At 34.0% G+C, this 14,574-nt stretch overlaps 1 protein-coding gene across 3 annotated transcripts in view; it reads right to left on the bottom strand.

Annotated features, from left to right (window-relative positions):
• The window catches only part of RUNDC3B (RUN domain containing 3B), a 98,839-nt gene that overhangs the window by 51,225 nt on the left and 33,040 nt on the right, over positions 1-14,574 (bottom strand). For 2 of the 3 annotated variants that reach the window (XM_006099066.3, XM_006099067.3), the window contains exon 3: positions 5,444-5,577. In XM_006099066.3, coding sequence (XP_006099128.1) covers positions 5,444-5,577 — 134 coding nt within the window. Of the gene's footprint in view, positions 1-5,443; positions 5,578-12,301; positions 12,353-14,574 lie in introns of all 3 variants that reach the window. The other variant, XM_006099064.3, reaches the window with a different exon arrangement.

Genomic DNA, 14,574 nt, shown 5'->3' with positions numbered 1-14,574 from the left:
TCCTCATCACCAGTCAGAGAGGGCTGCATAAACAAACCTTGTTACTTCTTCACCATTTACCACCCTTAGCCCAAATCCCTCTGCCTTGCAAATTCTTCACAAATGTATGTTTCTTTGTCTAAAAGGTATACAAAGCTTCCTGCTCTGGTCACTTCTTTGAGACTCCTATTTTTGTAGGGCAGTAAACACTTAGGAATGTAACAATATACTAGTATGTTTGGCTCTTTTTATGTGTGTGTTTTTAAATGCATATTTCTTATTAATTTCAAAGAGGAAGGGGAAGGGAGAGAAAGATAGAAACATCCATGATGAGAGAGAATTATTAATTGGCTGCTTCCTGCAGGCTTCCCACTGGGGATCAAGCTTGCAACCCAGGCAGTGCCCTGACCGGGAATCAAACTGTGACCTCCTGGTTCATAGGTTGACGCTCAACCACTAAGCCACTGCCATTTGGCTCTGCTTTAAGAGCTTTAGCTACACATTAAAATATTTAATCCTCTCAAGAACTGTGAGTTGGGTTACAATACATTCCATACTTTACTACATGAGGAAAAAAACACAGACACCACTAGAAAACAGGAAACTCCTCTCACAACCACCAAACCGACCAACCAAACTGAATTAATACCCATATACTCTACCTTTCTTCCTATTTCAGGGAATGAACTGTAATCATTTAAGAAAGTAAAAGGACAAATCACAGAGCAAAGATATTTGAATTACATGTAAAAGACAGTAAGGCTCTCATTCACAAAATACAAGTAAGTCTTACAAATCCATAAGAAAAAGAACACTCAATTTAAAAATGGGCCTGCTAGGGAAAGATTTTTAACTACAGATTTAATTTCTTTAATAGGTATCAGAATATTCAGATATTTTCTTTCTCTTAGTTTTGTAAGTGATATTTTTTCAAAGAATTTGCCCATTTCCCCTACATTTTCAAATGGATAGGTGTGAAGTTATTCATAATATTTTTCTTTAGGATTTTTAATGTAGGGAGGGTCTCTGGGGTTGGGCTCTTCTTCATTCCTGATACTGATCATTTACAATCTCTATTTTCTTCTTTAATAGTCTTGCTAGAAGCTTATCAATTGTATTAATCTTTTAAAAAACACCAACTTTAGGCTTTGTTGATTTTCTTCTGGTGTACATTTGTTTCAATTTAACTGAATTTTCGCTCTTCATTATTTCTTGCCTTCTACCTTGAGTTTATTACTTTTTAAAAATAGTTTCTTGAGATGAAAGTTTTGATCACTAATTTTCAGCCTTTATTCTTTTGCTTAATAATGCATAAGCCTATTTAAGCATACCTATTTTCCTTTAAGTACAAATTTTTATGTGTTGTATTTTAATTATATTACTTTCCAAACCTTTATTGTGGCTCTTGGGAGAAGAGTTCCTCTGATACAAGCTATTCTGCTTTCAATGGAAGAAGAAACTGATTCATTTCTTACCTCCATGATCATCTTTTTAGACTCCAACCCCTTCTGACTTTACTCTCTGCCCCTACCCTCCTTTCTATACATTCTTCATGCTGTAACCACTTGATCATTTAAAATGTAACCAGATTATATTACTCTATTGCTTTTTTTTAAAAAAGTAAAAAAAGAAACACTCAAGTAGCTCCCCAGTGTATTGAGAATTATATCTAAACTCTTAATCATGACCATATCTTCTATTCTATACCTTTCTCAGCTTACTATTTACACAGCACATTTCTTTCCATAATTTACATCCTGACTCAACTACTGCTTCACAGAATCCTTCCTGATCTCTTCCACCACTTCTATCACTTTCTAACTTCCCCTGAGATAGTATGTATATATTTATTTGTTTACTGTATTACTAAAATGGAATGTGTGTGTAACGTTTGCTCTTTGCCATCTTTTTCACCACTGCCACTCTATCCTCAACATTTACAACGGTTTCTGGCACACAGGAGGTATTCAGTATATACTTATTAAATAAGTGAATCAAACTAAAGAGATAAATAACTTGCTCATAGCTACTAGGCATTGGAGCTACCAGTTAGAAGTGGAGAAAAGGAATGATAAGAAGAATACAGTATTTTAGAAAGAGTCATACGAAGTTAAAATGGATAGAGTGTCAAACAAATGGGCAGAATCAGAGTACGTCTGTTTTCTACTGGGAAACCTTCTATTTTTAAAGCTCCCCAAGTATTTCTGACAGTATTCCAGATTTGAGGCCATCACAATAAAGAACTGTCAAGTGGTGGTTTAAAAGGGAGATAGATTTGTGAGTCAGTAAAAGAAAAATGATCATAAAACCGGCCTCTTTGCAATATTGCCTCTTACTGTAAAGTTACGGTATTTGATAACTCTGGTGTATCTGATTAATGCCCCCTCTGCCTCTGTCAGGAGAACATTTGGCTAATCTGCCTCTGGGACAGAGCAGTGACCAGCCAGCTTCTGAGCAGATAGGAACTATGGCTAAGCTAAGATGCAGTTATATTTCTAACACTACTAATTCTAGTCTGAAACCTAAAAAATTCATGTATAGAAATAGTATGCTCCAGAATCCCTGCATACTGTAGAAAAAAACAGATGCAAATATACCTGATATGGAAAATATAGACATGATCTTCAATTCAAATAATTTATTCCATTGTTAGGCTATGTGTAGGCCCTAGAAAATAGGTCCAACAAGTCACAGACTAAGCGAAGAACGGGAAAGGTCGGCATTTCATAGATTTTAGCTTAGAGTGACAAGGTGTCAGGTCTCCCAGGGTGGCAAGTTACTACAATGTGACTCTAAATCGTACAGTGGTACTAGGACACGGACAATCCGGATTCAATCAACTCAACCACATTTAAAGAATGTTTCTGTTTCCCCATTAAATGGAATCTGTTTGAGGTCTGGTCAAAACAAAGGCATAAATGCAGGATTTGGAACATGATTGTTCTGTGGTGTTTTGATACTCAACACCATTTTTGGTGTTTTGTGTGTTTCTTTACAGAATAAATATTAACGTTCTCCGCTGAGAGGTGGTGAGCTAGGGTTTGGGTTTCCTTGGTCCACCCATGTCCAAATGTGGCATTTCTAATGTTTGTTAACTTTTCAATTACCTTTTGTACTTTGAGGCCTGCTAATTCTATAAATATATTCTCTTCTGTATTCAAAGAGTTTAGAATACACTTGTCATGTTAATCTTTCCTACTTTTAGTTTGAAAATAAGAAAATAAAGTTTATGTAGCACCTAGGTTACTTTCAATTTTCATAGACTTGATCTATTCAAATTACAGCTAGTCTTTTAATCTTAACCTACAGAAACCAAGGTATTACTCTTAAACCATAAAGAAAACTAATACAAACTCAATTAAAATGCAAAGGAGAATTCAAATTGTACATTTTAAAACCTATAAACAGATAATTAGAAAGTAAATAAATGAATAAATTTAATAGTTCAAAAAAATGACGGCCAAAGGACTAAGCAGACAATAATTGTGACTAAAAAGAAACTTGTTAATACAAGATAAAACATCTATGAGAAAAAGGTTTTAATTTAAAAATATAGTTATAACTGACTTTAAAAAGAAGATATTTATTGACCTAAAAAATATCTGAGGCAGGAGAAACTGATTCAATATAAAAGAGTTCGAAGACACTGAAGCAGAAAGTTAACTGTTGCTCAGACAACCCCCGACTGGAGACTGGCAGGAGGCTGTGCAGCAGGAAGCAGTGCTTTTAGAAACATCTTCAAAAGTGACAAAACCATAGCCATTAACTTTACCCAACAATACACTCCCATATTATGAAATTTTAAGCTGTTTAACTATGTTTCTAATTATGTCACTGAATTTAAATATTATAAATCTTGTTTTTAAAAATATTCAGTTCATATTTTACAAACATGTTTTAATTCCAATATGTATCAGTCAATTTTGTGAACCAAAACTTTTCCAAAAAAAAAAAAAAGAATTCCTAAATAAAAATGGATACAGGAAAAATAAATTTGGAAACTACACATTTGAAAGATGATTGTTATGTGTTTTTTTTTATTATACAGACATGTAATTTGTAAGTTTATAATTATGAAATAATGACCTGAATTATATCTTGATCTTAAAACCTTACATATCTATATTCAACCTTTATTTTCTACTTAGTTTCATTCTGTAATTATTAAGTGTCAAAAATAGAAAGGAGCCCTAGCCGGTTTGGCTCAGTGGACAGAATGTCAGCCTGTGGACTAAAAGGTTCCGGGTGCGATTCCGGTCAAGGACACGGATCTCAGTTGCAGGCTCCTACCAGGCCCTGGTCGGGGCATGTGCAGGAGGCAACCAATCAATGTGTTTCTCTCACATCAATATTTCTCTCTGTTTTTCCCTTTCTCTTCTAATCTCTCTTTAAAAAATCAATGGAAAAATATCCTAGGGTAAGGTTTAAAAATATATATTCAGAAAGGAAAGCTACTATGGCCAATCCAATTTTAAAAAATCAACTCCTAAACTGAAGCTGATATAGTTTATATCAGCAGCTCTGACATTTTACAATCTTAAACATTATTGAGGACTCCAAAGAGTCTTTATATCGGTTGTACCGATTAATATTTACTATATGACAAGCACAAACTATAAACTTTTAAATTTTTAATTAAAAAATAAACCCATTCTATGTTAATTTTAAATAAAATTTTTGTGAAAAATTATCTTTTCCTAAACAAAAATATTAGTGAGAAAAGTGGCTGTTTTCACATTTTTCCTTAATGCATGGTGTAATAAAAGAGAACTACATATCTGCTTCGCATTCAATCTGTTACAATGTACTCAAAGGTTGAGATTTAATAAAATTAATAATGTTTACTGTATTGTCCTGGACATTTTTAAGTAACTGTGGGGTGTTTTATTTGTGTGTGTGTGTGTGTGTGTGTGTGTGTGTGTGTGTGTGTGTGTTTGTTTTTTTTAAGACTGAGCTGATGGTGGGGGAGAACTCAATGATAACTAATAATAGTTTGATACCATTGTCTTAATTTGTGCTCAGGCACCAGCAATTTTACCCACCATTGCTTCTGCACCAGCGATGAGAATATCAACACAGTGCAAAAGGCAAATAACATTTTGCTATTACATGAAAAATAGTTTTGACATTTTGGACCCCCAGGGTTCTGCTGGACACTGAGAGTCACTGGGTTAGGTAATTCAATAAATATAGAAAATTCACAAAATAGGACACATTTCATTGTTCTCAGTAGTGACTGGCTTCATACCTTCTTGCTATTCATAAAGCAACAGTAAAGATTCAAGAGCATTCTAAAATAACGAAATATAATAAAAAAGGAAACAAGCCTCTGAAAGATATTAAATTTGATCAAGTGCTTAATTCCAACAAAGAAAATAAATGTTTTATAGCAAAGAGCTTGAACTTTTCTAATTGGGTCAAGACTGCTTCGGATTATATACATTGCAGGTCATTTCTGTCTTACCTTAGCTCTAGAGGAACTGACATTTTCCATATTTTCAATGCTGCAGATACAATTCTGTGAAACTTTCCGGCAAGCCACTCTGATATAGTCCCAGAAGCTACGAGGACTTTCATAACCAAACCAGGTTACTTGACCTTCAGGAGACAAATTGCAATACAAAATAAAAGAAAACTAGACTAGAAAATTCAACATGCAAGAACAATAAAACGCTGAAAATTAAAAGGCAGTGTGGTGTGCTATAATGGAAAGGACACTGATATCAATGTTAATCAGCCTGAAATCTAGTCCTGGTCTACCTTTACCTAGTTGTGTCACCTTGGGAAATTTATTTAATGAACCTCAATCACAGTTTTTCAACAGTGAATTCAAACTAAATGAAGTAAAAAGAGTCTATACACTAAAAAACATACTGCAGCTTAATGTCCTATTATTCTAATATAGGCTTTTATATATCACATGGATAATTTTCCTAGTGGTTCTAGTTAAGCATTAATTTAAATGTCACTAGTTGTATTCTAAAGCTTTCTCTGCTCAGAAAAACAAAAAAGTAAAAAATATAACCTTTTTTCTTCTCGTATGTAGATACTTCAAAGAAATGAAATAAATGTGTGTGGTCAGAACTATAAGTAAATATAATCAATTAGGATCCTATATTGACTAATCATTCATAATCTTGTACTCACCCATTCTCATCTATAAAGCCACAAAGTTCCCTGTAACTATCATTCATCTGCTCTCTTCTAGTCACCAACCCGGGAAAAGTCCTTCAGGAATTTACCATTCAGATTTAAGCAATTATGTGTCTGTTGATGAACAAATATTCTTTTCTGTGTATCATAATATTGCTATTTTTATGCAGGACTTTGAATAGCAGATCCATGGGAACCATTTTGCACTCTTAGTATTTTAATATGAGAGACAGCTTAATACTTTATTCAATTAATCTTACCTGGGTAAGTTGTTTAATCTTAATGTAGAAATATTAGCTTTTATATTTTTAAATCTGTACTTCTCTGTTTCAATTAATTTTTTTTATCCCAAACCTTCCCTTCCCCAGTAATAGCTTCTCTCTAAGCAACATCCAAGTGTTGTCAGCAAGCGCCATTTTCGGAGCCATGTCTGAAATGATATGTGATTTCCAACCATGGCAGCCCTTAAAAACACCTGGGATTCTTTTTAAACATACTCATGCCTGGGCTCCCCCAAAACTAAATAATCAGAATCTTTAGGGGCAGGTCTAGGCATTGGTATTTTTAAAAGTCCCCCCCCCACCCCGCTGATATTTCTAATAATATACTTATGGTTCTTCAATGAATAGAAAGCCTATATATTGCAATAGGTAACTCCTATCATCTTTCAGGACATTTTAAAGGCCTCCTGTTCTTATAAGCCAGTGGTTCTCAACCTTCCTAATGCCGCGACCCTTTAATACAGTTCCTCATGTTGTGGTGACCCCCAACCATAAAATTATTTTCGTTGCTACTTCATAACTGTAATTTTGCTACTGTTATGAATCATAATGTAAATATCTGATATGCAGGATGTATTTTCATTGTTACAAATTGAACATAATTAAAGCATAGTGATTAATCACAAAAACAACATGTAATTATATATGTGTTTTCCGATGGTCTTAGGCGACCCCTGTGAAAGGATCGTTCGACCCCCAAAGGGGTCGCGACCCACAGGTTGAGAACCGCTGTTATAAGCCCTGTGTGATCTCTATGGTGATTCAGCCCCTCCCTATGTGCTGGCATGGCACCCTTTGCTTACTTATCCTTATAACTACCTGTTCACTTGATTGTCTCACATATTAGGTGGTAAAACTGCTCAGGCAGGGATTGTGTCTTACTTTTCTTTAAACAGATCTCTAGCACTTGACACAGTGCTTGGATCATAGTAAGCATTCAATAAACATTTATTAAACAATGCAACTGGTAAATCAGCACAAAACAGATCATCTTAATTGCAATGCTATATAAAAATTTGAATTTTAAAAATCTGAATTAGTATCTTTTTAAAGTAACAGTTCAATGACAAACTGGTATCAAGAGGTCTCCATGCTAGATTACAAATACTAAATATTCTAAAATATATTTATATATATAAATAAGACACAAAAGCATCTACAAATACTCAAATATATAACTCAAATGTCTCTTTAAAAATCAAATATTACTACCAACAAACAGAAATCTTTAAGAATACTGTATTTACAATATCTGTTCTTCCTCTCAATCTCTCCCCATTACTGTCCTTTGCTTCTTCTTTTCTTTAGTTAAAAAAGTTCCTAGAACAGTATCTCAATATAGTTGGTCTTTAAGGCAATTTTCATGTCAGCAACTTGTTAGCCATTTGGAGAGGAAGCAGGGTGCCTTGTGGTTAGGAATATGGGTTTTGAGTCAAATCACTTTCTAGCTATGCGATCTTGAGCAAATGACTTCACTGTATAAGTCTTTCTTCTATAAATTAACAATAGCTGTAGTACCGATGTGGTAACACTTGGAGATTAGATGAGATAATGTGGGTACAGCAATCAGTATACAGTACAGTACAGATGTTAACAATTACTGCTACTATGATTACTACTATCAAATAGTTAAGGGACCAAAGCTCCTCTTCCACCACAAAGTGGGAATGAGATGTAAAATTAAAAGTTTTTCCCATTGCTTAGAATCTAAAAAAATCTTTAAAATTTTTTCCCTAGTCCAACCTTTTCTCATATCAACCTTTCTGATTTTGCCTCCCTAAAATGTCTAATCTCAAGTAATTGTCTTTACCTTAATTGAGTGGGATCACCCCATAATTTTAGAAAGGGAGGTGTAGCTGCCAGTCCTCCCTCAAGAAACAGAATAGTAAACAATGGCAGGGATCCTAAAAAAGGGAGAATCTCAAGGTTTCTCTAATGACTTTATTTTAAACCTCATGTGTCTGACATGGCCAAGGAAAAATAGGAATAGTAGAGGTGTCAAAACCAAAAGAATATAACAAAGTCCTATTTTTAGAGGAGAGAAAAGAAAATAAAGAAAAATTTAAAAATCTGGAATTAGGTTAAACAGAGAAAGAATGGGCACTAAATCCTTAGGACTCTTGCTGTGGGTAGGATATGCGATCTACAGAACTTTACCCAAGACATGACAAGATTTCCAAGATTGCAAATTAAGAAACTAAACAATTAATAGAATTACATATTAGCATAACTTGCAGGGTTTTAAAAAACTAGTATCTTCATAATACTCTGTCTACTCAACCAACTAGATGTGAGGAGGATTTGGCTTGATTCTGCCTTCTCCCCTCTTCCATGTGCATCATTTCCAATGTGAAGTCCTTACATCAAGACACTGAATTGTTGTCCACATTCAAAAGATCAGCTTTGATTAGGAGAAGGTGGATTCCCTTGTTAGAATCACTAAACAAACTCTCATGTAAATTGTCTGTATGTGCTAGAATTTTATTTAAGTAATTAAATAATTTCTGCATCCATGAAAAGGGTTGAATTTGGTTTAAAATAATTTAGAATTGTTTGCCCTGGCCAGTGTAGCTCAGTTCGTCGGGCGTCTTCCTGTGCACTGAAAGGTTGCTGGTTTGATTCTTGGTCATGTCCAGGTTATAGGCTTGATCCCCAGTAGAGGGAGTGCAGGAGACAGTTGATGTTTCAGTCTCACATCAACATTTCTCTCTCTTAAAAAAAATCAATTAAAAAATTTAAAAATAATAGAAGTATTTATTTGGTTATTTGAAATATTATTACTTGAACATCACTCTTACTTAAACAGATTAACTGCTAGCAAAAGACTGTACTTAGTCTGTAACCAGTATTCAACAGGAATATTAAAACAAAACAAAGCACTACAATCTGATTGTGCCTTTAAAAACCACAGAAGTAATAAATAATCATTTCCAAGATATTCCATTTCCTTTAAAAATAACCAGAAAAGCAAATCACTTTACAAGACACTAACCTGTATCTCAAATAAATTTATTCCAGAGAAGAAATATGCTGCCATTAAAAATTCTCTTTTTAAAGCTCTGATGAGTATAGATGTATAATATGCTTTCAATTATATATATTCTTAGAAGTTGACTTTTTACCAATGACAAAGTTAAACAAGCTTTTGACATTTACTTCCATTCCATTAATCCAACTCTAATTTGTTTCATGCACAGAAATAAGTGGTGAAAAGTTTGCTAGACTAAAAGGTGAACTGCTACTAACAAGCTATGTAATATCTTTCCCACTAAACTGCCTCATTTCTGCACCTAAAAATAGTATGTAATTTTTAGAATCCATTATTATTCTAAAATTACTCTTCTCCATTAGTTAAGTCAAATGCTTATTCACTTCATGCAATATGTTTGTGTTTGGCTTATAAGTGTTTCTTTAATGAAGTAGTGCTTAATGGCATATAATCTTTCGATAATATAAAAATAAATGAATATGTTAAGTGACTCCCTTTCTCCAGTCTTTATTAATGCTTAACTACGAATGGAAAACTGTTCTCACAAGGTGAAGTTCTGTCAGCATTATAATACATCACCTAGATGATAATATCAGACTATTGCCTTGTAGCTACTATTCATATAGACAAGTAATAAAAACAGTCACATAGAATCTTAATAAATCACTTTGATATCACTGCAAATGTTTTCAGATGCTTAAAGGAAATTGATTACTTGTGGATTTATTTTTGGCAATATATTAATATTTAGATATTAAACTTTTCACTTTAAATTTTGTAACAACAGCCCTAAGTTTCATATTGCTATCTTATAAAATCAGTTTGATATTTTCCACTACCTTTTTACTAAACAGAGAAAATTCCCATTTCTGTAAGAGGTTAGAATCTTTTCCTTTTACAAAAGGTAGTGGAACCCTGGCCAGTGTGCTCAGTGGATAGAGCATCATCCTGGCCTGTGCACTGAGTCTCGGGTTGGATTCCCAGTCAAGGGCACATACCTTGGTTGCAGGTTTGATCCCTGGCCCCAGTTGGGCGTGTGTGGGAGGCAACAAATCAATGTGTATCTTTCACATTGCTGTTTCTCTCTCTCTCAATGACAAGATTAATTGGTATCACTTCATAATATATCCTCTGGTGAGGATTAACAAAATAAATAAATAAAGTAGCATTATTAGTTGAGATTCATATTTATTAGACCATTCATCCAGCTTTGAAGATAAAATTATGATCTTGAATAATATTCTACATAAAATATGTTAATGTTCTAAAAAAGATAAAGTTAAAAACTTTAAAAATAACTTTAAACTTTATACTGAATCTTAAGAAGAAGTCTGAGTCTTGACTAGGTAATTATATTTATATTACTAGTTCTGTATGTTACTTACGGGATGCTTCAGGAAATCATTTAGCAAATATGAGTCAGTTACTAATCTATAAAATGTAATTATCATCCCTTATTGCAACAATTAATGTCTTGTTCATTGCTAAGAAATTTATCACAGATGCCTAAAACAAATGTCTAAAGTATGTACCTATACAATAAAAGTGAGTCAAATATTAATCTTCCAAAACCAAAAATTAAGATAACAAGTTCACCTGAAAATCTGAAAACTGAATTTGACTTAATAGGTTTACTTATCCCAGTAATTTGACCATCTTTCCAAGTAGAATACAAGAGTTTTGTGTGTTTTTTTCTTCCACCAGCTTTTTTAATATAAGGTTTAGAATACTGGCAGATTTAATTAAAGTACCAACGGCTGAGGTCCATACAGAGAGCTATGTAGAAACGTGTAGACCTAGCCCTAGCCACTTTGGCTCAGTGGACAGAGCGTCGGCCTGAAGGATCTCAGGTTCAATTCCAGTCAAGGGAACATACCTCGGCTGCAGCCTCGACACGCGTCATGACTCGTTTGGGAGGCAACCAATCACTGTGTCTCTCTCACATCAATGTGTCTCTCTCTCTGTCTCTGCCCTTCCCTTCCACTCTCTCTAAAAATCAATGGAAAAATATCCTCAGGTGAGGATTAACACACACAAAAAGTGCAGACCTAAAGAAATCAAGCATAATTTATTTCAATAGTGATTAAGGCTACATATACATAGGGAACATAAAAGAAATTTTTTAAAAGTATTATTTGTGGGAATTAGGATTGAGGAAATGAGAAGATATTTCTCTTCTACATTCTATTCTTTATCTTAGTATTATCTTTGAAACACTAGAAGATTTATTTTCTAATTAAAACATATAGTAAAAGGCTAGGTCATAAGTGCAGAGGCCCAGCAGTGTGTTTTGCACACAGCAGGAACTCAATAGAAGTATTTTGACTAAACGAATAAGAAGTATGCATTCTACCTGGGAGAACAGAAACTAAGGAATACAGTCCCACTAATGGTTAAAGAATGGCAAAGCAGTTATTGTGGATAGTGCCCGTGTATGCTTTACTGAGTGATTTCTGAAAATTCACACAGCTTCCCTGAGGCCCTGGTTCGCATGTAATACAAATATTATTACACAGCACTTACAAAATTGAGGAAACAACCAATAAATCATATATCATTAAGCATTCTAATAAAATATAAATAACACAGATATACATACTTGGTTAATAAAATAGTACTTAAAACCATGGAGTTTAAGAGAAATACAGAGGGGAGTCACATGGAGACGAAGGAGAGTAAATGAATTACTATATTGTGTGAGTTTACAACAAGCTATTACTTAAGAAATTAGCATAAGCATACTTGTGCCCTCTAAATTAACAAAAACAAAAACAGAAAGCTTTGCAAAACCCATGCAATGTACTAAAAAAGATCACTTAACTGATACAGCCCTCCCCAGTAAGTCAATTCCATGCTCCCGCGCAGCTCAGTGGCGGGAGACATCACCAGCATAGAGTACCTTGAAGAGGTATTTGGAGATGAGCCAGCCATCTGCAACTTTGGGAAATCTCTTTAAAAAAAATAAACAACAACAACAACACACAGATATTTAAGAAACCTGCCATCAAGTTTATAATTGCAAACTGAATAGCCCAAATTAGATGGCTACACATAATTCTGACACAGTAAACACTAAACTCAGGATGAATATGAGCTACACACTCAGCACATAAACGAAGCTGGTCCCTTGTAGCCTATTTTATTGGAGAGTTTAGGATTTATGTAAGTCATAGAAATAAGTGAGAAGCAATTGTTCTTTTTACCTCCCCAAGTGCAATAAACGGGTGATGACAGAATGCAAAATGAGCAACAGCTTGGCTGAATTGGCTAGATTTGCACCTCAGAATTTATGTTGGGTTAGGAAAATTACTTCTTGAACTGCTTATGTCTCAAAGTGTTTAACTTTAAAACTAAACAATTTTTACTGTTAACTTTTCTAAAAGTTATAATCAAATTCATTTTGAAGAGCAGTTCTCTTATTTTTGGCCTAAGAAGAGTTAAAATCTGTATGGTTCTGAATTATGAGAAGAGCACTTAGCTATCTGGTAAAATGTTCTTCAGTTTAACCAACGTCGACTGAATGATTACTTAATGCAAAATACTGTTTTATTTCCTACAGCAGCTTTCAATTATTGTTTAACAATCACCATCTGGAAAAGTTACTATAAATTCTGACTATGTTATTTGGAAATTCCTCTTATAATTATACAGGAAAACTCCAAAGCCAAATAATATTTTCTTCTCTCATAACCTAACAATGCAATCTCCAATAGGACATGGTGTGGACCTTTCTAAATACTCAGACCCTTTACGAAACCAAACAAAAACCAAACACAGTGAGTAATGTTGTATGAAAATGAACGGAAAAAGATATATACAGTTGTATTGTTTGCTACATCCATGTCTCTACCTTCCTCCTACCTTCATTTGTAACATCATAAAGAAATACTGAATTTTCAAACATATCCAAAAGGATCTATAAATTGGTACCCTCATTGAAGCCCCATAGGAGGACATACTGTTCTTGCTACAACTACAACAAACAAAAATGAAAATTTCTCAGCACTAAAATGTAAATCAGAACAGAATGCTTTTCATTCTGTTATATGATTAACCATGTGATTTCACTATTAACCATATGATTTCACTAATATGTGGGATATAAAACTGAAATTAGTGAACACAAACTGCAGTATGGTGATTGCCAGGGGAAGGGGGCAGGGGTGGGAGGGTAAAGAGGGCCTAATATATGGTGACGGAAGATGATTTGACTTTGGGTGGTGGGCACACAGTGCAATATACAGATCTTGTAACATAGAAACCCACACCTGAAAACTAAATGATCATATTAACTAATGTCACCCCAGTAAATTTAATTAAAAAAATTAATAAATCAAAAATTAGGCTATGGAGAAACACCAATCAGAAAGGATATATGCACCCCTATGTTCATAGCAGCACAATTCACCATAGCTAAGATCTGGAAACAGCCTAAGTGCCCATCAGCAGATGAATGGATTAGAAAACTGTGGTACATCTACACAACGGAATACTATGCTGCTGTAAGAAAGAAGGAACTCTTACCATTTGCAACAGCATGGATGGAACTGGAGAGAGCATTATGCTAAGTGAAATAAGACAGTCAATGAAATAAAAATACCACATGATCTCACTCATTTATGGATAATAAAGACCATTATAAACTGATGAACAAAAATAGGTACAGAGGCAGAGCAGCATCAAACAGACTGTCAAACTACAGCATGAAGGCCAGGGAGGGTTGGGGGGAAGAGGGGTAAGAGATCATCCGAAGGACTTGTATGCATGCATATAAGCATAACCAATGAACACAAGACACTGGGGGGTAGGGGAGGCTGGGGGAAGGTCAAGGGGGGGAAAAGGAGACATATGTAATACTCTTTGTAATACTTTAAGCAATAAAACAAAATTTTTAAAAAAATAAAATAAAAACAAATGTCAAAAAAATTAGGCTATGGAAAAAAATAAACACCAATTGTTAATGTTTAAACCACATTTACTTTACTATCACTGCCTTGAAAATAAAGTTATGTATCTTATTTGTAGTCATTTACATAATCAAAAAGTAATAAAAGTAAAAATGATTTCAGGAAAATGTTACTGAAAAAAATAAACTTCAAAAAATGTATCAAATGAGATATATCATAATGAGATTTATGTCATGATTTAATCAACCGCTAATATAAAGTGGGA

This window comes from Myotis lucifugus, unplaced genomic scaffold (genome assembly GCF_000147115.1).
Source record: "Myotis lucifugus unplaced genomic scaffold, Myoluc2.0 scaffold_257, whole genome shotgun sequence".
Taxonomy (NCBI): Eukaryota; Metazoa; Chordata; class Mammalia; order Chiroptera; family Vespertilionidae; genus Myotis; species Myotis lucifugus.
The sequence above is the reverse complement of the archived record's forward strand: the minus strand, read 5'-3'. Positions and strand labels throughout refer to the sequence as shown.